Raw genomic sequence first — 26,471 nt, 5'->3', positions numbered from 1 at the left:
TTACAAGCCTACAGCTATAAGAATGCTAAAGATGCAGTGTTTGCCCTGCTCTGATATATAGATTGGTCCTCCATTAGCAGGAAATTAATGATTGTTCATAAGACTGAATCCACAGCCTCTGGCTTCTCAACAGCTTTTCCATCCTGCAAGTCTGAAGACCAGCTTGTGTGAATTTTATTTGTTAACATTAGAGGCACACCTGGACCTGAACGGAGGTACCTGGAATCCAGGAATGTCATGTACTGTCAGGTACCCTGCAAATGGGACAAAAATACCTTCTTGTCCTCTCTGCAAACTCACCTTTCACAGAAAGATCAAAGCTGTCCCAATGGCATGGTGTAATTCAATTAAATACAGTTCTCCATGCTCGTACAAGGCTTTGCCATTTCCGAACCACGTGTGATGAGAGGTGTGTACCCAACACCTCCCCTGCTCCTCCAGCAGCATCAGCCACCTTCTCACCACTATTGGAGGCAGCCATTCCTGGGGACAATAAGAGTTTATGGTAGATGTAAGTAAAATGCTGACCCAGGGCTAAATTGTTGCAAGCCTGAATGAACATTAGGGGACAGTATTGGCCAGGAGTCAGCCTGTTTCTTCCTCTTTATGCTCTCCTTTTATTTACAAGCTGTCTTCTCTTCCAAATAAAACCCATTTGCCCTTTGCTTATCTAACTGGTGCACCAGACACCCATTTCTAATCTGGTCAAATCAATTATAAATATTGCAGTCTACAATTAGCCTGGGAACTTCTGGAAAAACTAATTACTTCGAGCCTTAACGATGAATTACACCTTTCTCTTGGCTATTTGCAGCAGGAAGAAAAAAAGGAAAAAAAAAACCTCCAACCTACACTCAAAACAAGACCAAACATCTCTCAGCCACAGCAAACAGCATTCAAGGCCACGTTTAATTATGTTCTTATTGCTGGTGAAAGGATGGGCTGTGGTGGGCTGAAAGCCAGGGCACCTGGCACTGCCTTGGGCTGAGCACACATTTTCTCAGGAGATGCTGTGATGCAAAAGTCCTTGTCAAAGAGTCTTCGGGAAGGGAAGTAAGTCTCTTGGGAGTCTACAAAGTTTACATCATTAGTGTTTGCTGTGTGGCAACAATGGAGGCGAAAGCAATAGCTCCTAAAGCTGGAGTCGTCAGAACAGAGCTGATCCCCTCCCTTGGTGAGGTCAGGGACTAAATAGATCCTTGTCTGGCACTCCTCAGGCAGGAGGGTGCCAGGCTGCTGTCTGGGGAGCTGCTGAATGGCAGAGAAGAAATTAGAAAGTTATTACAAGGTGTGCAAGGCACCTTGTAGCAACTGAATCCAGACACAAAGGGCAGATTAAAGCCCTTCTTTGCTGGCATGTTGTTGCTGTAGTGTATTTCTTACAGGTGTAATTACCTGCAAGCATCATAGTTGTTTCATTTATGTCCTAAAATACTACTTTATGAAGCAATTAAAGGCAGAATTGTATTCTGGGATTAATGCAAATGTGTCTGCTTAAGGTTCATTTTAGATTCATTACAAGCCTTCAGAAGCAGTGTTCCTGCTTTTAATAAAACATATGGTTTCCTCAAAAGCAGAACTGTGCAAGACCACACACCCCATTCAGATTTGGTGATGTAGGTGGAATTTTAACGCCAAAAAGCCAGAAGGGCAAGACAATTCCAATTCACTATGAAGAAGGCAGCATATCTTTAAAAGCTGCAGGACAGTTTTTTACCAGGACTGGTAAATGTTCATACAATAGGTAAAACTTCTTTGGAAAAGAATGGGTGATTCCCCTTCTGCACATGTGATAATTGTGGTCAGGGAGTTTTCTGGGGTCTCCAGTCCCTGCTTGAGTGGGGAAAAAACACACCCTTCTTTCAGGTGAATGCTGTAACTGCGGAGAACTTGGCTTGTTTAATCAGACAAAAATATTTTTCCTGTTTTCTCTTCACACACAAGAATGTCTCATCTCTTGAAAAAATTCAATAAAGCTATTTCCAGCCTTATTTAGTCTATGAACTATATCAGAGATGTGCTTGGCTCATTATACACGGCCGCATTCCTGCTTTGGGCAGCTTCCAAAGGATTGGGGCACACCATGATGGAGAGAAGGTTTAACACAATGAGAAAATAGGGTTACAGACAGGGTGAATATGCTGGGAGGTTATTTTTCACTGCAGAGAGATGCTGAGGACATGTTTGCTTGTTTGTTGATACATCCTTCAGAGAGAATCATTGGTATGTCCATGACCAGCAGTGGTCTCCAGCCTCAGCTTTTTCCTCCTTTTCCTGTGATGCATTTAACCCTCTCCCCCCCACTTCCTGTTTCCCCCTGGCAAGGCTGCAACAAATTTCAAGAGTGAGAGGAGTAATATGAAAAAAAAGTAAATGCTCCACTTTCTTTTGTACTGCATTGCAACTGTGAGGCCTGTCAAGTGAAGGTCAAGCAGAAACCCTGAGCTGTAGTCACAGATTCCCTAAGAGGGACAGTTGTCAGTGCCCGTTCTTTCCAGCAGAAAAAATGAAAAGTTCTATTTTGATCCAGCCAGCAGAATACACAGAGAGTGAGTGACCTGCCATGCAAGCAAAATGTGAGTGAAACATCTCTAGAAATTACTTAGGGATTCTGTACTTCTCTCCATTCCCTGGAAGTGCATGTACAAGTGGATGAGAATTATGTATGGAAGAGAGATCGCCACTCATCCCCAGGTACAGTGTGTAGCTATAGTTTATCACCACAGCTACAGAGTGTGTGTTCTGAGGTGTAGCTCAGCAGGACAGCTGACTTGAGAGGTTTCTGTCCAGCTGTGATCTAGTAGGCTGACTCAGAATGAGGTGTTGACAGTAGGCACCTGAAAGAAGTGTTTTCCAGCCATGACACAAAGTTCCAGTTATGCTGACATGTAAGGAGGCACTGGGCTCCCTTCTTCTCCTTCTCCTTCTCCTTCTCCTTCTCCTTCTCCTTCTCCTTCTCCTTCTCCTTCTCCTTCTCCTTCTCCTTCTCCTTCTCCTTCTCCTCACATTAAGTCAGCAAAAACCCCACAATTATTTTACAGGGAACTAAATCTTGCTTGCTTTCCAAAAGTGAGCAAATAAAAAAATGTACACACATAGAAAAGGAGAACTAATTAAGCTTGTCATATCTGAGTAAATATGCAAATTAAAAATCAAAACAAAGAAATTCTATTTATCACATCATGAAGTTGCAAATTGCTGCTGTGGCTCCCATCAGCTGGAATAGATGGGGGCTACAAGGCCATAGGTTTTGAAGATCAACCAAATGTGCACGTTTTATTGTGATAGCTGGGGGACTGTTGGCTGTAGAATATATTACCAGCCTTCCCCCCTCTCTTCTGCACTGTGCTCATGTTCAGTGGTATTCACAGTCTATATTTGTCTTGGAGTTCTATAATGTAGTGTCATTGGTTTTCCTCTTTGTTTACCTTCTGTAAGACAACATCATTATTCTTTGATAAATGTTTCATGTCTCCTGGGTAGGTGTTGTGTCTTTTTTTTTTTTTTTTTTGGCTATGGCTAGAAAACAGTAGTTTACATGTTAGCATTCCTGTTCCTTACCATGTTTCACCATTTGCATGGAAGGAGCTGGTCTCTGTGATGTGGAGAACCACATGCAAGGACTGGCACTTGGTTGGTGGCACTGGCTGGCTCCTCCATGTGCCACATGCTGCCACCTCTCCCCTTTCAGAAGAACCTGCTGCTTGGAACCAGCCCTGTTGTGTTGCTTTGTAATGTGTTTTAAATCTTCCTGCAGCAGAAAGTGAATTTTTGGGATGTAAAGTTCCATATAGTACAGAGGTGAAACTGGTTTGCAGAGTTTGTTAGTGTGATAAAGAGCTTCTTAACTTTTAAGTCAGCAGTGTGACTGCAGCCTGTGTTGGCAGCAGGGGGAGGTTGGTACCATCTATTTGCTGTTTGGTAGCTCACTGTGAGACTTGTGGTGGTGGCTCTGGTCCAGTGGGTGTCAGTCCAGGCTGGAGAAACCCTTACTAAGATCAGTGCTAACTGCTGATCAGTGCTGATCCCTGTCATAGCAGAGGACCAAAGGGCAAAGCTAATGAGGAAGAAAGTCTTTCCTGACCTCCAAGCGGGGTCTAAGCCCATCCTCACTTGTGGGGAACCTCTTCCTGCGGCACACCTGCCCCAGTATTGAGCTATCGTGGTCTTGGTGTTTTGTGTGCTGTGCAGGCAGACAACAAGGGAGAGCTTTGGAAGTCCATTACACAGGTTTTATGAATAAATGCTTGCTTCCTAAAGAATATCCCTGCAGTCTTCAATGTAAAGAAATGGCAGTTTTGTACATTTCTTGTCTTTCATTCTCTGTTGTCTTCCAGATTTCCCTTCATTAGCAAACTGGTTTTGCAGTAGGAGGCATTTTCCCCTTTTTGTCAGAAAGGCAGTCTTGAAATCACTTAAATTATTGAAAAACTCAGAAGACCCTGTTATTTGGCTTCCCAGATTTAAACAATAATAGGGACCCTTTTTTCCCCTAATTATCCTGTTAACGCAAATGTTTGACCTTTGGTTCCTAGGCTGCAAAATGTTCCATCTGTAAAATATCAGTGAGCTGGGAGACAGCTCTGTTCTCTCCCAATGGCATTAGCAGCTCCTTCAAAATATACAAGTACAATATTGAAAGTAGGTATGCTTTGGTTCTTTTTGATTGCAAATCTGCAAAAGCAAGGCTTATAAATGAAAATTCCGGTTCCCCTGGGTTTAGTCAGCTTTGAACATTATCATAGGTACTCAGTATCATGGTAATTCATGCCATGCCTGCATATGAAAAATAAAAGAAGAAATCAAACCCACTGGTCAGACTCAGCTGGGACCACTGCTGTTGCTATTTGTGCTGGGAGGACTGTCCTGGTTTGTTTGTTTTGTTTCATGTCACATCCTCATTTTCAGTATGAGTTCTTCCTGACCCAGATTTTCTAAGCAGACTGAAGTAGAGCCAGAAACTGTAAAAGTGCATAATTATTCTTTTATTTATTTTTAAGCTGCACAGCTCTATTAAGCTTTCAGAAAATCCTTTATACCCAGCCTTTGAAGTAAACTAAGCCAGAGATCAGCCTGAGAAGGAGATGTGGGTTTACACTGCTTGTTTCTGCTGCAGAGCAGTCTGTATGCAGTTAAGATCTGGAGTTTCAGACCCAGGAAAATCTTAACACCTTTCTTGGAGTGCAGAAGAGGGGAGGGATCAATATATCCAAAAGCAATACTTTACACCTTTGGTATGTTCTGAAACCTCACTTGCTGGCACTGCTGTGAAACAGCTGAAAGCTGGAAGATTATTCTGGTTACTGACATGTAAGTGAGCAGACCACACATTAAAGCTGTGTATGTTCCATCTGCCAAGCCATTCATTCTTCCCAGCTCAGGATAAATTAGAAACTCTGGCCCAGAGGTGGAATATTATTATTCCTTTCCCAGTCCCTCAAAGCAATACATTCCCCTGCTCTGAGTCTGATTGAAAACATTGACCTGGAGGTGAAAAACACAGTATCTGCTCCCCTGATTCATCCAGGCTCTGACCCAGACAACACGGAAATCACAGGCTTCTTTCTGGTGTCAAAGGATTATCCAGTTGCCCTTGTGGGCTGAAGGCCAGATGGGAAGTGGGCAGCTTGGGAGGAGAAGGACCCCCAGAGCTATGGTCTAATGGTCACTGTTCTGCCATAAATACTGCATCAGGCAAACCTCATGCAGTGTGCATTGAAAGTGGGCATGTGAGGAAATCCCCTGTGACCATTCCTTTGAGTAAATGCAGGAGGCCAAGGTGGGGTAACCTGCTTTTCTGAGAGCCAGATGACATGGCTGTGACATCCACTTAGAGTCTTTCCTCGGCCATTCAGGCCTGACTCTGAATTTGGCCCTTCCCCAGGAATTCACGCTATCAAAGCCTTTCCATGTTCTTCCCAAAATACAGCCACTTCTGGTGCTTCTGCCCTCCTGAGCCAGTGTGCTTGAAGATCCAAGAGGCTCAGTTTTTTGTTTGTGCTGCCTTTTGTTAGCAGTGCTCTGAGCTTGCACAGAACAGGAGGAAAAGATGCCAAAGCACTTCAACCACCTGGATTAATTAGGTCTTACACTAAATGTGGAACTACAGTGAGAGAGATGATGATTAAACTAGCAACCTTCTGGAAACTGAATACCTTCTTCTCTGCTATAATTCAGCTTCTGTAACCTCGTAAGTGCCTCAAGGCAAGAATGGTGTTGTCTGTATGTAAAGCACTGTTTCTGTATAAGCAATAGCAGTAATAATGATGGGAATAATAATGCTTTACTCCTGAGAGGTCAGTAAGTATCACTCTTCATTTTATCACTCTCATTGTTGAGACAGACACAGAGACCCACCTGAGTTTGCTGAGTGCCACCTCGTCCCTTATTAACAGAGTCAAGGTTGAACCCAGAAAAAGCATTTCCCTGTTGCTTGCTCTTCCCCTGAGAACACCCCCTCCTTTGGTGACGTCCAGTCTCTCTTGTGGTTTTTCTGCAGAAGGTGCAGCAACAGCAGCCTGGAGTCTGATGACGAACCTCCTTGTGCAGAAGAGATTGATTATGACACTGCCAGTAGCTCTGACGGAGAAGAGGAATTCTCGGAGCTAGACCAAGAGATCCAGGAGTGCCTCTCGTGGGTGGAAGGCGAGACAGAAGATGAGGGAGCAACCACAGGACAGACATGCAGCTCCAGGGCTCTGAGGGGACTCTACATTTCCAGCCAGCCAGCACCCAACAGTTCAGCTCTTCCTCTGGGTTCAACAGCACTCGGGCTGTACAGTGGGTTTGAGGGCAGTCCTGTGTGAACCAGGCTGTGACTTGCAGAGCAGCAAGAGAATGTGTCACTGCTCATGTTTGCCTGTTTGCCAGCTTCAGCACCCTTCCCAGATGTGTTGCTCCGGTTCTGAATGGAAAGATGACTGTATGTTTTTGTAATTTGAATACATACATCTGCTGACAATGACTCCTTACGCTTTGTACACAAGGCAGAGCAAGAGGCCACTGGCCCGGGTGGTACTATGTGAGATCATCCATTCCTGAACATAATCCCCAGTTTCATGGCTGCCTCTAGTACATGATTTCATACAGACTGACTTAGGGAATAGTATTTTGAGACCAAGGTATCAGAGATGTTTCTCTTTTTCCAACTTTAGGCAGCCTTTTCCTGGAGAAGTGACAGTAATCGATGCCTTTCACCAGAGCTCTCTGTTGCCTTTCATTTCTCTTGAGCTGTAGAGCATGTCACTGATTTCTGTCTGGTCAGAATTTTTGCAGTGCATTCAACAGGTTGGGTCAGACTTTGCATGTTTCTGAGCTGGTTGTATCTCAGGAACAGTGTGGGAAATCCAGTGTCCCACACTAAGAACAGCAGTGACAATACATAGTGATCCTCTGGAAACCTGAGTTAAATTCACCAATAGATTAGTGATGGTGGCAATACCCAGGAGTGAATTTAGCCCGAGCATCAGTTAAAACATTTCCTTTAATCCCCAAATGGAGAAAAATTAGATTTCTCCTAAAATTGTCTCCCAGCTCCTGAGAATCCAGCACAGACTGAGAATCCACACATGTGCCCTATATCCCTAAAGCATGAAGTCACTTCATGTCACACTTCACGTTGCCTGATCTTCCCATGTGTCTTAGACTCTGCTGCTGCAAATGGGGAATTGCCCTGAATCCAAATGGAACTAATTGTGTGATGCAAGAGGCTCCCAACTCTTCCACTGCTTTGTGAGGCTCAAGGACAAGGATGAATGTACAGTGTGTTGTAGCATTACAGCCTGCAGGGACTCCAGTGATTACCAGTGACCGTTATTATTAATACTAATGCTTGGTTAAAAGCACCATGTCATCTTCCTGGTTTTATGCTGGCTGTGAAGAGAATTCCTAGTGCAGAACAAGAAACACTCTGATGTGTTTCTGAACACCTTTCCTCAGACTACCTAGACAATATTTTCCAGCAGGAGGTTGCTCTTTAGATAAAAATCTTCTTCCTGTCCTGCTTGGCTTTCAGTACCCATGTATTTTAAAGTCTTCACTAGCACATAAGAGTTCCCTGAGTCTCTATCTCTCTATGATGCTGCTCAAAAGACAGGCAGCTTGGGTCCTTAGAAGCTGAGCTTCTTAGCCCAAACTAATTCATTAGGCGTGGTGTGTGCCTCTGTACAGATGTCCTTTTCTGCTTGGTTTAGCGTGCAGCTTGTTGCACACAATACTGAATTTTAATAAAAGGGTGGCTCACAGGAAGGGACACAAAAGAGGTGAAACAGGTGTTGCCATTATAATAGTTTGTATAATACTGCTTCAAAGCTTATTAATAAAGAAACAATATATGTGCATAATTAACTTAAAAATCCAACATTTCTAGGCATGACAAAAACTTGACAGTGTGCTAGGTCCTGACTGCAGCATACAAAAGCCATGCTGTGGGATGTTCAGCATTCAGCACATCCCCAGAACACGGAGTAAAAACTACTGTTGTACATATCTGTGTCTGCAAATGTGCATATTTGCACCCACTCTGCTTTCTGTACCAACACTGCCACGACAGTAGCTGAAGGGCACTTACCAAGGTTTGCCAGTGGTAAACCCTATTGCAAAGAAAAAGAAATCTTAAATCAGCATTTTCCTTAAAGACATACCAATATTTTGGCCATAATATTTGGCTTTCTAGCTGCTTCATTCTGAATTTTTTAAGATGGGGGAATTCAGTTCAGTGGGAAAATTCTGCCCTGGTGACTAAACTGTGCGAGAGTTGTCATAATGTAATAAAAGCAGAGGTGTATCTTCCCTGTGTGTTTGGAGCCAAATGTGTACGAGCAGCACCACCATTTCAGAGATCCCTGTGCTAGGAGCTGCAGGAGGCGGGGAGATGGCAAAGGCCCTTAGGGGGTTTTCAGTGTCTGGGATTTAAATGCAGCAGCTAAGCTGGGAGCAAAATGTCCCTGCACACTGAGCACACCTGTATAAATGCTGCTGTGTGGTATGAAACACCTGGTCAATCTCTTCTCCCACAGCATTCCACACCTGTGCCAAACAACTTGTCAGCAAGTAGCGAGAGTGCTGCAGAAGGCAGTGGCCAGGAGAACCCTCCAGCCCAAGGGTGGTCAGCCTGCTGCTGAGAAGGTGCAGCGGGACAGGTGGGTGACCAACCACTTGGGGATGGCACCTGGATAACTTCAGGAGAAGCAGTTTTGTGGGCTGCCTCCTTTTTTCCTAGGTACTTCTACAGGGAGCAGATGCTCCTCTTCTTTTGACAGACCTCTAGAGGTCAGGAGAATGCCTCCATGTGCACTGCGCGCTCCACACTATTAAAATTCTCCCTGAGTCATGGTAATTAAGCAGAGCTAGGCGCTGCACAGAGGAACGGAAGTGCATTGACTTTAATAAAACAGAGTGTAAAACAACTTTAGATTAACTCCAGCCTTGTTTATTCTTGCACACTTGTAATTCTGGTTTGGTATCCCCCAGTGAATGGAGCCGTTGTCCCCTGCGCCGGGGCCCGTCACCTCACTTCAGCCTGCTAAGTGCTGAGCAGTGAGAGCAGCGCCTTTTCTTGCTGTCGCTAGCTAATCCCAAAGAATTTGGAAGCTGCCGATGGAGAAAGGGCGGGAGGGAGGAGAGGCAAGTCGCCCTGCTCCCCACCGTTTTGTCGTTCCTCAAGAGTCAGCAAGGCTGTCAGGTTGAGACTCAAGCCAAATATTCCTGTAATGGCCAGAAGAGATGGTGTCTTAGAGGCACTAGCCTGGTTCCCACTGCTGCAGCAGTTTTGGGCTCCTGCCAGGCACCTTAACTTTTTTCACTGATGCCTTTTGTCTCACTGACTCTCTTAGAGGCTGTGCTCTCCTTCCTCCCCTCACCAGTTTACATGACGTGGGTGGAAGATGCTGTGAGGAGCCCTGCACTACACTGCACCCTCTGTCTCAGCCCCTCACCAACTCTTGGGTCTCCCGGCCACAATAGCCCTTTCCTGTCAGAGATGATCCCAGGGATGCCTTGCCAGTGTCTAGTGAAATACATGTGAGTGTAAACCTCTGGGCTAAGAAAATAAATAATTAAACAATAAAAAGAAAAAGAATCAAGTCAGCAAACTGAAGGAAGAACAAAATCTAATTAGTTTTATCTGCTGTTTGTTATGAGGCTGTCAGAGTGCTCTATCCCCTAGTTTTACAGCACTCTGGAAAATAACAGTGATAATAATAATAATAAACAACCGTGCACTGGGCTGTTTTTGAAGCAGGCAGGAAGCAGATTAAGGAGGGGGAAAGACAACAGCCCTGCTCCTCCACTGCTTCTCTCCTGCTGCCAAAGAGCAGAGATGTGGGTGACAGAGCTATCTCCTGTCTTATCTGTCCTTGGACAAGATCCACTGCCCCTATCCATCCCTTAGAGATGCAAAGCCCAAGTCAGAGACTGTTTGGCAGCAATTTGCAACACTCATATTACATTTCTTTCTTTGCCACAGATCTCTTACGTGCTCTTGACCAATTTGTTTGTGCTCCCAGTCTCTGTTCCATTGTGAGATACAAATGGCAAATACAGTAGTGAAGGTGTGTGGTTTTGGAAGAAGGAGGGGGGGAAAATGGGATGTAAACTGCCCAGGTGTTTGCTCTATACTGATTTCAGCTGATGAGAGGGGAGCTGGAATTACTCTGTGCAGGAGTGCGGTGGTAGTTTCCATCACTGCTTCCCACTTCAATGATGTGCAGTGATGATTTGTTAGGACATTTCTCTTTAAGCTGTGCTGGATAATATTAAAAACCTCTCGTGGCAGGTTGTTATCAGCCTATCCTGTCCCATGGCCTGGTCCTTGCAGTGTGGAAATTTTCACTCTTGTTTTAGGGAGAGCAGGATTTGACCCTCTGTTTGAGAACACTTGTATGGTTTTCCAGGCAGAGGACTGGAGACAAGGCTACAGTTGGAGATAATATGCAAAATCTTGGAGAACTAAAAACCCTGTCCATGTAGTTGCATTGGGAAAAGATGAAGGACAAGGCTAAAGAAACAAGGTATAAATCAGAGAGGAAGGAGAGGACTCAGCGCAGGCAGAGGAATGAAGAGAGCAGGAGGGAATTGGAGTAGGGAGCATTTGGGGGAGACACAGGCAGAGAAATGGGAGAATTGTTCCTATTTGTGCATCCTCTTCCGTCCCCAGAGAATGTGTCAGTATTAGTGCTACCAAGAAACAACCCTCTTTACTGTAGAATAAATCTGCCACTGTATTCCCCACTCCATAAACGGCAGCCAAGTCCGTATCCTCAGCGCTGCATTGTGTGCTCGGCTCTGGGGTCTGTGAGTGCTTTTCATGACGGTTGAGCCTCTATCATTCCTGGCCTTGGGCTTCCTCTCCAGGCACTCACATCCTCAGACAGGTCCTGGAAGATCCATGGCATATTATTGTTGATGGAGCAGTTTGTGGCTACTTTCTTCATCTTTTCTTTTTCCTGTTTCTTTTATTTCACTTTTAATAAGTGATCGAATGGGAGGGAGTGAGAGAGAAAGGAGAATGCAGAAGGAAGTGCCCTGATCTCAGTCTAGCAAGATCTCCAGAAAGATGGCAAGGCAGCTATTTTAGCATCAGGGGCTTTTTTAGCCTTTAATTAAGCTGCTTGTAGCTCATGCATGGACCAGTGAGAGGGAAGACAAATCTACCACTAGAAACAGTCATCAGTTGGATGCTCTGGCAATAACTCCCGTGTCAGTAAACTGCCATAGCCTTTGGCTAACTGAGCTCTGGGCACTGAGGGGCTGGCTCCTCACCAGCTGATGTAATTGCAATCACAACCCTGTTTTTTGCCCCCTTGCTCCTCAAGGCCTGACTGACGGCTTTCCCTGAATGGTTTCCAGTGTGTGCTCTGGCAGCTCCTGCCTTTGCCTCGGCATTTCCATAAAAAGTCATTTCGCTTTTCTGTGTTTGTTTCCCAGTCTGTGAAGTGGGGTTATTAATATTTATTTTCAGTGAAAGGGGTCACAGCGAGGTTTAAATCTCCAGTGTTTACAACACAATTTGATATCCTTAGAGAAGGCAAACAGGAAGAATTAATTGCTGCTTCCTTCATATATCTGCCATCACTGAAATAAAAATCCTGCCCATTACTGGGATCACTGCTACCTCCTTTCCAGGGGCCACTGTGTTTCCTTTGGTCTCTGTGGAAGGTGGCACAGGTGGGGCAGACAAATCCTTGAGGTGAAAGCACGGACAGTGTTGACAAAAAGACTGGATTTTTTACAGCACAGCAGTCTTCCAAGAACCAGGCAGCATGCTGGTTAGTGAGTTGGGAAAATGGGAAATTTAATAGAGGTGAAAATGAGGCACTTGGGAGAAGAATGGAGCAATCTGGTAAACATCTGAAATGTCTCTGCCCAAGGGCTAGGAGTGTAAGGGCTAAACAGGAAGAATATAAAGCCTTAGTACATATACCAAGCTATGAGTTAATCAGCTTCCCAGACACATGGAAAAGACAAAGTAGGAACAGCAGAAGAAGGATTAATTGGCTGTGAAACATCAGGGAATTGGTAGGTTGAGTCAAGGAAAAAGGAATACAGGCCAGCAAGCACTGACTTAGAGATTAGAGCAGAGGTGCAATGACGAGATCTCCAAAGGTAGGGAGAAGAACAGAACAAAAGGAAAACACTAAAAGTGTGTGAGGACCTCATTAGCACCTTAAAATGAGAAATTAATTGTATTTTAAAAGTTCAAGCAGCAGCAGAGTAGGAATGAGAAGAGAATGATACCAAAGGATGTGTGGATGAAATCAGAAGGGTCCTGGCAAAGAATGAACTAGAAGTGGCTGCAAACACACAAGGGAAGAAAAAGAAATCCTATAAATATGCTATAAATATACTAGAAGAAATAAAAGTGCGCACTGTGTACCAGAGAAGGAGAGCACGTGCAAAGGGTTGGAGTCGTCACTGCCGTTTTGACTCCCCTTATCACCAAAACAGTTGGTGCTGGATAAATGCAGCAGAAGTCTCACTGACTGGGGAATGGGAATGGGCCAGAGCAAAGGGGTGTAAATTGAGGAACCCTTACGCTGAGTGAGTGAACTCAAACTGCTTGACCGGAAGGAATTCCCCTGCAGGTTGTCCAAGGAAAACAGTCTGTGAACAGTTAGGAATGGACTTCAAGAACTTCTCCTGCATCAAGAGGGTTCTTTAGAGTTGAAAAGGGCAAATAGGGTACTTGTTTGTGTAGATAGAAATAAAAAAGAAGAGACAGGAAATTTAAATCAGCCAGTTAAGCTGAGTGACTACAGAAAAACCTCAACAAATTATGAAACAAACAATTCATTAGCTGCTATAGGATAAGAAGGTGGTAAAAGAGAATCAACATGGATTTGTCAAGCTGATCTAATTCCTTTCTTTTATTGCCTAATTGGCTTAGAGGATAACATATGTCTTTGCTTTAGGAAAGCTTTGAATACTTTCTTTTCATAAAGAGTGAAAGAAACATGGTTTATATGAAGTAATTGTAAGGAAGGTGCACATTAGCTGAGGAATTACTTATGAGAGACAGGTTTCATCTCCACAAACTTTAGCTTCCTAGAAGTTAGGCATCTGGAGTAGAGATGACTGAAAGGGGACCTTGTTGATGTCTATCAATATCTGAAGGGAGGGTGTCAAGGAGATGGAGCCAGGCTCTTCTTCGTGGTGCCAAGAAATAGCATGAGAGGCAGAAACCGGAACACACAAAGTTCCATCTGGACATGAGGAAGAACTTCTTTCCTGTGAGGGTGAGTGAGCAATGGAACAGTTTGTACAGAGAGGTTGTGAAGTCTCCTTCCCTGGAGATATTCAAAAGCCCTCTGGACACAATGCTGAATGATGCTCTTTTGAGGACCCTGCTTGAGCAGGGAGGTTGGATCAGATGACCTCCAGTGGTTCCTTCCAACCTTACCCATTCTGTGATTCTGTGATCTAGCCTAAATTATCCTCTACAAGGTAAATGTAGAGAAACAGGCACCCCCACAGGATCTACATCCTAAGATATTGGGAAAGGATCATTTGTTAAGATATTTCCTTGTCTTGTTAACTTCTGAGTGAAGTTAAACTACCAGATCAGAGAGGACTCCTAGCTTTAAACCCACCCCAAGAAGAAATCCCACAGTCATGCTTGCAGGGCATTATTTTACTTAACTGAGAAAATGCAATGGAAAATCCATTTGCTTTTTTCAGAAAATCCCATCTATTTCTGTTGAAGCTCAGCTCCATGTTCACACACTTCTATTTATGTTGTCACACCTGCCAACCCCACCTGCAGCCTCTCCAGCACAGGGCTCTGCTTCAGAGTTGCCCACACTCAGCTCTGTAACCCCATCCTTTGCTCTGGCAGTCTCAGTCCCCCAGAGCTGAACACAAGGAATACTGGTGATCTGGGGGGCTGCATCCCAGAGGGAACTGGGATCAGCGCAGGCACTCTCACTGGTGGCTGATGTCCAGGTAGATGCCAAGAGCCCTGGAGCAGGGAGCTCACACTGAAGCCACTGTGCCAGATGGCCTGAGTGCTCTCAGTTGTAAGAGCTGCTTTGTACATTTTAGCTTTACTGATGCGGAGAGAACATTTTGAACTGTCTAAGCCTTCTAACCTTGTATCATTGGCACACGAACAGCAGCAGCACACTGTTGAACATAATAACAAGAGGGAAAGAGCTGTGGAATTAAATAAGAATTTAAATCTTAGGGTTTGCAGCTCAGAGCTAGAAGCTTTAGCTGTGTTATTTCCAGGAATTGGTTGAGTCATGTTTGAGAATAATGGATAAGATTAATTCCTTCGTGACTATGGCTGAATAAATTATTTGCCAATAATGATTTGACTTCTTCTAGCTGCTTTTTCTAATGTCTATGATGCAAAAAAAATTTAGTGTGTCCTGGATGTGTGTGCTGGGTGTGATGCACTGGTCCTTGGTATCTGGCAGTGAATTTATTCCCCAAAGACGGTTTTCAATGGGATTTACCTCAGAGCAACTGAATGAGGGATTTGATCTGTCGTATTCAGAATGATTCATTTTTCACCTCATCAAGTAGGAAGAGAGAAGATAGAAGAGAGAGGGAAAGTTATTTCACTCTGCACAGCAACCCCTTTTCTTCAAAGCCTGAGCTGCCACAGAGCCATGAGCAGGGCCCATGGAGGGACATGACAAATGTTGCTTGGCAACTCCACACCACTGATGGGAAGAGCTCTGCAGGCTGAGCATCGCAGAGGGACCGAGGGAGAGTGAGACAGAGGCACACCAGGATGCTTGTTTGTGTCTGGCCCTGTTAGAAATGACAGCACTCACACCCTGGTAATTGTTGTAGATGACAGACAACAAAGTATATTCTGTTGGGTGGGAGAGTAATTGCAGGTCATAAATGGTGAAGTGTCCCCTGCCCGCTCCCCATGCACAAAGAGACTTTGGACCTATTAACATCCTGAAGGTCACTGAATTGTTCCTGGTTTAGCTAGCTGTGAGCAAACCTTAAAATGGCTCAGAGGCACTGCTGCTTGGTTAAACACCTGCAGGGAACAAAAAAAAGCCTATTGTCCTTTGCAGCATTGCACAAGTGTCAGGGGGTAGTGGTGGTGCAGCCCTGAGAGTCTGAGGGTGCCAGAGAAACCAAATTTGCAAGGAGGCTGGTTGTTAAAATTGGACAGCAGAGTTTTCAGACACAGTGTTCCTTCATCAAGTTTTGTCACTATTGAAGGATCATAAATTACATGAAACTAGATTGGTCTTGCAAAGCAAATCCCCTGTGGCTCGTATGTTAGCACACTCTGCCAAGCTCTGAGCTGCCTTCAGCTGCAGCTCCAGACACACCTCCCTTTCTATACCTACACAGAGAGCACTGTTTGGTTTGTCAGGCCTAATGCTGGCACAAGGATCAAGAGATCCTTAGCAAACCTCCTAGGGACTTTAGTAGAAATGGGATTTTGGGTGCAAAGAAATATTCTGTTTGAAGCTGGAAGTTCTGCTTCCCGCAATATGATTCTGGGGAGAATAAAGTGCTCACTTTACTCTGACTTCGTGCAGTATTAGACTTCTCAGCAAGCCCTAAAATTCTGGACCGAGAAGGGATGTTTGCAGGGAGCTGGCTTCTCCTAACAGCCTGCAATTGCAACAATCCAAGAGCTTTGTTTATGGAAAGTGCCCAGGGTGTAGTAACACTGCAGGTGTTATCAAAAATCACTACATGCTTTTGAAAGTTTTGAGCAACCTGTGTAGACAGCACATGTGAAATATCCTCTGTTGTTCAGCGTTAGAGGGGTTTTTTTTGAGTAGCATAATTTCTTGGCTGTTTCTAAGTAAAAGAAGCTAACAATTTCTAATGTGTATTAAAAATTAGATTTTTTTCTGTTTTAAATTGTCTGCTGCACCTTACCACCTGCCGGAATATACCTCATTTTTGGAAGGGTTGTTTATTTTTTCTCTCTGAGTTGCAGCTCTTCTACCCAAATATGATGTCTCCTTGTTGCTTAGGCACAGGCTCTGGTAGGTTGAGCAGTTTAATCCAGGTGTGACTCCTTCTGGCCTTCATTTTTTCATGCTGTTATGGAAATTTAGCTGAATCACAGGCTACTGCTACTTGTGGCTGCATGTGATACTGCCTTAAAAACCCATGGAAAATTTCAGCTTCTGACTACAACTAAATATACCAGTATTTGTCTTCATTTTATGTAAATAAGTGAGTGTTTCATGAATTATTCTTTCTGTTTTCCCTTTTTTTTTTTTTTTTTTTAATTTGAGGCTTTGTCTCTGTAAACCTTTTTCCTTATTTCTCTGTCTCTTCTTTTAGACTAATGGAAACAATTGCATGTTGCTTCCTGAGGACAGTTCCTTCATCCTGTGGCACACTCAGCCTTATTCTGATCATCCTCAGGTTTTGTGCTGCTCTACTTCCTTTCCCTTTTTCCATTTTCCCCCTTTCCCTTCACAAAGATGTACCGGGGAACAAAGACCCCAGTGCCTGCACCCCAGAAAAGCTTTTGTCTGGTCTCCTGTGTGGAACACTTGCCTCACTGATTGCAGGGGGGCCTTTGGTCCTGCCTGAGCAGCAGACAAGGATCTCTCCATTGTATGGAGGGCAGGGATTACAGACAAGCATCTTTCTTAGACGTTTGAGGTCACACTTACCCTCTCTCACACACGTCTGTATCTCTATAGCAGAGCCACTCCATAGATCTGTATCCCTGACGGCTCCACTCGGATCTACCCAGGCAGGTGCCCCAGTGCCCTGTGATTGCCAGCCTGCTGCTGATTCAGCTGGCTTTCAGCTTCGAGTTCACATCCTACATGCAGAATTCATAGACACCAGCCAGAGGAAGCTGGGATTTAGATTTCAGACATGTTTCCAATTCCTTTGGTTTCCTGTAGCTTCTCCCCTCGAGGCGTTTCTCCTGAAGCACCCGCTCACTCTTGCTTTCCTTTTGCTGGTGCTCAAAGGAAGTGCAGAAAGAAGGCAGCCAAGGAAGCCACAGCTTCTTCTTGCCAGCCTGCCTTGCCAACACCTCTGGGGGCAGGGGGCCAGCTCCTGCATGGCAGAGTTATAATACCTTTAAAAAAATTAATTACCTTTGATTAAAATGTAAGGGTCCCATCTTTTTGTTGTCATTAATGTGGGCTGCAGGCTATGGGCCTTTGAAGTGTTTCCTTTTGGCTCATCTCCACATTCTTTCTTTTTTCCCCTCATTTTTCCTTTTCTTTTCTTTTTTTTTTTTTTTTCTATTTCAATTCTCTCAATTATGTGCCTTTTCCAGCTCAGGGTGAGATTTGCTAATTTTCTCATGCTCGCAAAAACCTGGCTGGCACATTCCAGCTCCCTGGCAGCCTCTACATGGGCAGCCAGTCACAGGAGCAAGCAAACAGGCAGCACATCTCTCTTATGGGCTGCCTTGGCCCTGCTTGGTTGCTCCAGTGGGGAAGAGGAGGGAATTGTACACTTACCTTGCCAGAATGGCTCATCCTCTTTGCAGGAATACCACTTAGCAAGGCACGAATGAACGCTCTGCCGTGTTTAACTAAGGACATCCAGAACTATTCTATTTGTGATCTCAGGCCTTTACAGGCTGATGGACTCCTTTCCATCCCCCAGCCCTGAGGGTAGTATTTTGTTTCTCAGCCTGAGTGGAATAAAAGGACACCAGGCTGAACCTTAATGTCCCCTCAGGTATTTCCACCTGTATTAACAAGAGCTGATTGCTAGTTTGGGTGGGTCCAAAGAGGAAATAATAAGCTTTGAAACTTATTTCTCTCTCCTCTGCTCAGAGCTGTGGTCTGGGCAGTGGAAATGACTGGAATGTTCATCTCTTGGTTGCTTAGGAATTCCCAAAAGTCAAGAAAATGTGTGACATGGCTGAGTGACTTGAGCAAGGTGCTGCTACAGATCAGTTGGAGAAAATGCAGCTCCCCTGGAACAGAGCTCAGGGCCCATGGGACAATAGTGAGCACTTTCCTGTAGGCTGTCCTTCCTAGGTGTCATGCAGAGGCCAAAATTTCATTACATTCATGCAACCATCTGCCTTAACCTTTGTCATACTTAATCCCTAGCTTCTTCTCCCATAAAAGCACAAGTGAATGCCTATAAGTAGCTTCTCTTTATGCCTCTCATGAAAGACTGCCTGCATGAGGTTTCTGTCTGTCTTTAAGGAGGAAGAGGTTGCTCCAGATATGGACAATCTCTTAGCTAAGGTGCTCGCCCCAGTTACAGGTATAAATCTGACTTGAACACTTCACTGCTGGCCCAGCAAAACTGCTCAGGGAGGGAAAAAAAAACCAAACAAGAATAAAATTGAGGGTTAAAACTAAGGATTAATAGCAAGTTAACTAATGTTTTGGATTTCACTGTTGTTTAGATATACCCGTCCCCCAAGCATCCAGGGATATTTCCCCTTGATCTGCATTGACTTATGATACTAAACCATCCAAACGTTGCACCTTGCTGGGGTTTGGCTTCAGCATTGGGCTGTAGAGAATCTGGAGTGCTCCAAGCATTTTTTCCTGCCTTATCCAGGCACTCTATAGAATGCTCTCATTCTCTTCCTAGTTTCCCTTCACCTTTTCCTCTCAAGCACAGGCATAATTCTCTTTTGCAGGAAGATACTTTCTCCCAAGCATAATCTTTGCAGTCTTCCTTTTTGGTTCTTCAGGCTGGAAGTTCCTCTTAAATAATTTTTTCCCACAGAAAAAAGAATATTAATTGGTAGAACTGATTTTAAAGTGATTGAAATGAATCCTCCAGCCTTAGATCTTCTCATGCCTCAAGGAAGAACACATCAGAGAACTCCAAAATTGTCCAGTGATGCATCTCTAGCATGTTTATCTTGGAACTGAAAGGTGAGCTTTCCATTTTTCCACGTGGCACTGCTTTAGTTGTTGCCCTGTAGCCACTGCAGAGAAGCTCATACAGATCCATGTTAATGGGGATGTTGGATCCCAGCTGGATCTGGTTTCTGGAGCACAGATATCAGCAGAGAAAAGCATGGGACAATGAGATAGTGGCAGCTCACCAAGTCCAGGAGGGGACTTGGTGCACTCTGGTACACCAGAGTCTCTGCTGCCTCTGGCAGAGCAATTCCAAATTGAGCCATCTTCTTAAGTTACTGGGGTTTAATAAGTCACTGAGCAAAGATAACTGCTGAGGACCATCATCCCCAGGTCATGTCAAGTGTGAGATAGGATGGGTGGAGGTGAAACCTCTTCTGCTAACATCTAATAACTTCTAGAGCTGTGATAATTTGCTCTGTGTCCCTAGCTTCAAAGTGACAAGACATGAACTGTCTGTATCTGGCTGGGTGCATTTGAATCCCATTCAGCCTCCTGCTCAAACCTGTGGGCCATCACGGGGCTGGGTGCTGCACTTTCCAGAAGGCCTGGGGTGAGTGTTGCCAGCAATGACGTTAAAAATCTGCCCAGCCTCAGCACAGCCCATTGGGACTCTTGGATTTTTCTTCGTTGGACCTGTATCTTTTTTCTTCCAGAAATGAGACAATGATGAACATGACACTTTGGTTGCCATGGGAACACAGCATGATGTTTGTGTTAGCTGTGCTCCTTCCTGCAGCCAGAGCTACTGGCTCCAGAGGTGGCTGTAACCACCACTGGTGGCATCTGGCCGGATCTTGCCCATATGCTCTCCTAGGGGACTGGGGGGTCAGCCCCACCGGTGTTCTGAGAGGAAGATCTGAAGTGACAAGTCGTTGGAAATTAGGAAGATACATCTGACTGTTGGGTGGGAAATTGATAAACCCTGGTTGAATCTTTTGCTGCAAAGTCTTGCTGAAGATCATGAGGGGGGTCCCCAGGGACCTAGAGACCACTAGACTGCTCCTGTATAGGGAATAGCTTGAAGTTTGTAGTGTGGGGGAAAATGGAGCCCTGAATTCTCCTTGAAACTCTGCTGTGGGGGCAGCTCTACCATCCCAGGGAGTGCGAGGGGCCACAGCATCTCTACCACACCCCTTCTTCCTGCAGGTTTTTATATATTCCTTACCCCTCTCCTGTCCACCCTTAGGGCTTTCCTGAGCCTCAGCTTGGCAATAATCAGGAAGCACTTTCATGCTGTTACAAAGCCATTTGGAGCTTTCAGAAAGACAATTTGGGAGAGACGACTCATTGTCACTGCTATTTTTCTCCTTTCACAGACCTCCCCTTAAATCCTTACCTAATATCATTTTATCAGGGACAGAAATATATTTGTAAAGCTCTTACAGAAGAAAGTTTTACTGAAGCTAAGGCAGAGGGTGAGCATGCAATCTGGCTTAAGAGACAGGTGAAAACCATTGTCAGCCTGTCTCACTAATGTGATGATTTGAATGGGAATCAGAAAGGGTGGAAGCTCTCAGGAGGAGAGAAAGGGAGCCCAGTTAAAAACAGCTGAGATGATGCTGGAGGGAAGGAAAAAAGGTGAAAATGAAGGCTGTGTTGTAGGTAATATGGATACTCTTAAGGTCTATGAGAAAGAGTGAAAAATACCACCAAGGGAATCCAGCCAGGTGGTTACAAACGATGATAAAATAGACTTTAGAGGAACAGCTTGCAGCATGGTAAGTGTTAGTCTTTAAGACCTGTCAGAAGTTTGGTAGAGAGTAGCAAAATCTGCAGAAATAGATTAGGAATGTGAAGCTTGTTGCTAGAAAAGAAAATTTCTTTTCTGACTGTCATAAATCTTTGCCTCTTCACTACTTTAGCTGCTCCCCGCATTCCCTAAGCAGGCTTAGTGTTCATACATGGCCAGAGGGTTTCAATTTGAGCTCCAAATAATAATAATAAATTCCATAAAGTGATTCCATGTGGAGAGGGGAGATAATAGTGCCTTATGTTTACACAGTATGTTCTGTGAGCCTTTGGGTCAGGCAGGCTGAGGAGCAGTTTCTCACCTGCTGTTGAAGTGCAGCATGTTCTGGGGTGACACTGCACCTGCTCTGCAGTGACTGTGCCAGGGCAGGGAGGGGGAACTGCTCAGGATGAAGCTGCTGAGTGAAAACTGGGTAAAGAAAGGAAGTGTATTTCTCCATGCTAGATTTTTAGCCAGGATGCCGAAGTTAAACACCTGGTGAATTAATAAAAAGAGCTGCTACAGCACCATGCTCCCCACAGCCATGCTGGGACATTGGAGTCTGTGTTGTTTTGTGAAGATGAGCCTGGTTCCTTCTTTACAGCTTCATCGCCACGAGTCCCAGGATTTTGCTGAAAGTGGCTCAGTTGAGTCTTGAATGGCAGCTGCTGTTTTTCCTGATGAAAAGGCTTTCCCAGATGCAAGCCAGCCCAGCCTGCCTCTACAGAGGGCTCAGTGCCTGTCCTACCCAGTTCAAGGTATGTTTCATCTGGCGCAGCAGAGCAGGAGCTGCATGATAGCTCCACTGAGAAATCCCATCCTTGATGTTAGCAGAGGATCATGTGCTTGGGAAGGGCAGAAAGAAGAGCATGTCTGTTATCACCTCCTTCCCTGTGTTTGACTTGGGATGCCTCATTCCTGTTTCCATGTGGAAAGGTCATCACAGCTTCTCTGTCCTAGGACTGGCTCTCGAGCAAGGAGCACTGGGACTTGGTTCTTGTGGATGATAAGAATCTCTCTGTTGAGAGCCAGCTCTGTTGGGGTGGGAGGACCTTGTGATGGCTGACTAGTGTAATTTCTGGTGGGAGTTATGTTATTAAAAGCATCTTTTGCTTAGAGGTTTTGGCTTACTGGAAACAAGGCTGTCTTTGTGTTTGCATCCAGTGCTAGAATCCCTGGAAAACTTGCCCTCTGCCTCTACCACCTCTGTCCATCGAAGTTCTCCTTTACTGTGCTTTACCTGACTGATACAGGATTGTCCCTGTACTGAGGCTTTTAGTTCTGCTGTTCCAAGCGTGAAGGGCCATGCTCAGCAATGTGTCAGTTTTCTGCAGGGACAGACAGATGTGTGTCTTTTCCCTTACAGTACCATTGTCTAGGTGAGCTGATTCACCACATCACCTGCTCCGACCTCTGGCTCCTCTGGTTCCATTTGCTCCCCTAGTTCAGTTGTTAGAGAAATAGACAATCATCCTGAAATCTCATTTTAGTCAAATATTTTCTCTTTTTATTTTCACCTACAAAAGTACAATGTTAATAGAACTAGCTCTGCTTGCCAGGCAGATGAGCATCACCCTGTTTACAGAGAGTTCCCTGACACAGGCGTGGGGTTTTATCCCTGCAAACCTGTGCTAGGGACATGGAGTACTCTGAAAATATAAGCTGAGGCTTTGACTTCCCATGAAGCTTTGAATTGAATCCAGGGTAAAGGACCTTGACATGCTTCCCATATTGGGACTTGTGGGAATTCCTTTTGCCTGGTTTCACAAGATTGCACAAGGGAGAGGTTCAACACTTGAAATGCATTTCCTAAGGGAGGAATCAATGGCTTTCCTTGCATCACCTTGGACCCATGCCCCCTTCTCAGGCAAAACAGCCAAGTGCTGTGTACAGGGGTCTTGGTGACAGAGCTCCAGGAAGACAAAAATCGAGGTCTGCCCCTCCTGTATTGGCGGGAGGAGGCACTGCTGTCTGTGCCTCTAAAGCAATTGAGCTGCATGTCCTGGCTGGAATCCAGCTGAACTGGGTCTAGAGCACAACCTTCAATTACATGCCCTTGGAGGTGATCTCTGGGGTGTCCTTCTGCTTGTTCACAGATGAATGTGCTGATGTGGAGCAGGAGAGGGCTTGCAATGATGTACTGGGGCCATGTCTGTGGTGGCGACTGGGGTCCGCCCTGTCTGAAAGTGGAAGGCAAGTGGTTTCGGTTTATTTTTTTTCCTGAAAGAGGATTTGGCTACATTTAGTTCCTGACTTTTTGAGGTGCTGAAGGAGCACTGGTGTGCTTTGCATAAGTAACTGAGTTGTGGAATGGACTACATTCTCCCGTCTCCTTTTGACCTGGTTAAACTGGTGATGGTTGAATTAAGATGGAGGAATTTGATGCTTTTGTCTTCCATCTTGATCTTTCAGGTTTTCCACCATCATCTTTTTGAATGCTTAACAAACCCAAAGCCTCCTGCTTCCCAGGGACCATCTGGCTGGGATATATCTATAAAGTCCTGTACCTCTACCACGTTCAGGGTCATAAAATTATTCCAAACAAACCTTCCTCTAGTGATTTCAATTGGATACAACAACTACCTTCACTTCCTGCCTGAAGCTCTCTAATTGACAGTGTTGGTGGGACACCTGTTGTCCACTGAGGCTCCTTTTGGTCTCCCAGCATCAAGGCACAGCTCTTTCCCTTAGTTCTGCAAGCAACAAAGCACTCCTGCAGTCCTCTCATATGTCTCATATACTGAGTTTTCTACCTCTGAGAAAATCTCCACGTCCCCAGTGTGGGGGATATGGATATATATCATTTTCATAAGGAGTTTAGTTTACATATCCTTCAGTTGAATTTTTGCTTTTTGAAGCGATTTTCTTTTCTGTTTTGTTTTGTTTTATTTTTTTCCTTTTCTGATTGCATCCCTTTGCTCCTAATCCCACCACCTGGTATGGCTCACACTGCAGAATCTCTCTGCCTCCTCGGTGTATACGCCCTTCAAATATTTGTAGACATTTATCACTTCCCCCTCTCTGCTTAGTCATCTCTCTGCCAAGCTAGACATATTTAGTTCTTCTAATCTTTCCTTGCGAGTGAGTCCCTCCAGCACTCATAATTCATTTCTCCTTGCTCTTCTTGGTATATTTTCCAGTTTGTCAGTACTTTAAGAATTTCTTATTTTGTGGTAGTTTAATATGAGCAGACATGAGGAAAAAAAATGAAGAAGGAAAGCATCCTGAGGACAGAAGGTTTTTTTGGCTCCAAGTCGCTGAGAATAGATAAGAGTGGGTAGTTCTGGGAATTCCTTCTGCAAGTTCTTGGTGGGTGTCTGGAACACAGAAGAGCTGTCCCCTCTTCTCTTCTGAATTGCTCTATTCCCCACCCCTGAAACATGTAACAAATTATATCAGCTAATATTTTCTGTGTTTGTTTCCGGAGTTCTCATCTTAACTAGAGAGACTTGGCTCAGCTTCCCATTCCCTGTGTCACTCCCAGACTAAAGGGTTCAGGCCTAGGAGTGGCTGTGGGGTGCAAGTGCTTCAGGGGTAGTGGGTGTATCTTAGCAGTGCTGAATTTCTATTTCTCAGCTTTGTTCTTCTCAAATACTGGCAGGCATGGTGCCAAAGGATCAGCAGAGAGCAGCCAGCTCCTTTTTATCTCAGGAAGATTTTTTTCCCTTCTGGACATTTGTTTCTGCTGTGTCCAAGCTATATAAAAAGGAATATAATTTCAAATGGGTCCTGTTTCTAGGAGCCCCGATGGACTTTTTTCCTTCAAATAACCAACTCAACAAATTCTTTATATAGAACCTTGTTAATTAAAGCTATACCCCAGGAGGATAGGCTGAAGATGCTGTTCAGTCTCCACCTCTCTTACTGAACTCCACGGTGGCTTTTGAGGCATTCCTGGTATCTCACACTGATGGCAATTTGTGCTGTCTGAGATTAAATGACGTGAGCAGAATTGAAAGGAATGATGGGGAGCAGCAAGTGTTCCTTCACTCATTAACTACTGCAAGGTCTGTGGCTTTGCTGTGGGCGTTAAGGGCTTTTTTAATATTCCCCATCACCATCCAGTGACCTGCAAGGGAGCAGCAGTTTATCTAGCCAAGAGATTATGTCAAATTTGCTACACTGAGATAGGCATCAGTATCAAAATGCTTCCAAAACTAGGATAAAATCCATGGCAAACTTGCACTGTCTGCCTGCCTTTACATGGTGCAATCTAGATTTCAACTGCAAATGCAAAACCAATGTGTTTTTCACATAGGAGGAATGAAAGATTCTGCTTTCCTTCCTTATACATCACCATCTTCCCACGCAGACTAGATACTTGTCAAACATCTGTCTTCTGTTTTGATTGTGTCCTGAGAACATTGAGTTTAAGTAGAAATGTGCTGGCTGGGCAGGAAATGTTTCTCCATTGTGCATGACGGCGGTTTGGATCTCTTAAGCCAAGCTACAGAAGGAAGGGAAAAGCAGAAGAAACAAAAGTGGTGTTGGTTGGATATGGGAATGCAATTCACTCTTTGCATCCAGTCCATCCACCAGCTGATGTTTCTGTATCATCAAAATGTAGAAACAAGGAACCCCAAACTTCCTAAGCAAAGAGCAAAAGCTGCTGTTGCTTTGACAAGGAATCGACTTTCCCAGCTGCTTGTGGGAGCAGCCTTGGAGAGCAACACTGATCAGTGCCTTACAGATCTACATTCTGGATATCAAAACAGAGAGAGAGGGCATTTACTGTCACTGGAAGGGTGCCTTTCACCCTCCTAGTTCTCCGACCATTCAGAAGCATTAAACAATGGGTCGTTTTCTAGAAAAAGAAAACACTGCCTCTATCAGAGGCTTAGTCAGGAGTGGCAAAATCATTGTGAAGAATGGTTAGAAAGAAAAGCAAGAGGCATTTTCACCAGCCCATCCTCAGATAAACTTGTCATGGGCCCTGATTCTTGAAACAGCACCATGTCATCTACTTTAGCACCTTCGAACTGCTGATTAGCATCATCATCCCACTGGCAGGCTGGGCTGGCCAGCTGCTGCCTTTGATGCAGTTGCAAACAGCTTGTCTTTCCCAGAGGAATTGGCAGTCGAGCTGGCTTCAGTTTGTCATGTTTGTCTACTGTCATTCACATTTAGAAAGAGGGTGGGGTGGGTTTTTTTCTGTTTGTGTTTCTGCTTTATAAGAATATGCAGTTGCTTAAGATCCATTTGGTTGACAAAGTGTTTTGCAAACAAACTGTACATGGGAATCACTTTGTTCGCTGCTGAAATGCAAAGCAATAATTTTTATTGTGGAATCTCAAGAGACAGATGTGGTTCAGCACAGCATGACTTTAAGGATTCGGCTGACTAGAGGTGGGATTACCACCATATTTAAAGCAAAGCATACATTCAAAAGCTTTGAGCTGAGGTTTATTCTGCGCAAATATTTGACAAGTGGCCTCTCATTT

At 44.6% G+C, this 26,471-nt stretch overlaps 1 protein-coding gene across 1 annotated transcript in view; it reads left to right on the top strand.

Moving 5' to 3' along the window:
• The window catches only part of AGBL1 (AGBL carboxypeptidase 1), a 272,002-nt gene extending 257,194 nt beyond the window's left edge, over positions 1–14,808 (top strand). The window contains exon 23 of the mRNA XM_039557990.1: positions 6,500–14,808. Coding sequence (XP_039413924.1) covers positions 6,500–6,806 — 307 coding nt within the window. The 3' untranslated portion in view covers positions 6,807–14,808. The remainder of the gene's footprint in view (positions 1–6,499) is intronic.
• The last annotated feature ends 11,663 nt before the right edge of the window (positions 14,809–26,471 follow it).

This window comes from Corvus cornix, chromosome 10, assembly GCF_000738735.6.
Source record: "Corvus cornix cornix isolate S_Up_H32 chromosome 10, ASM73873v5, whole genome shotgun sequence".
Classification (NCBI taxonomy): Eukaryota; Metazoa; Chordata; class Aves; order Passeriformes; family Corvidae; genus Corvus; species Corvus cornix.
The sequence above is the reverse complement of the archived record's forward strand: the minus strand, read 5'-3'. Positions and strand labels throughout refer to the sequence as shown.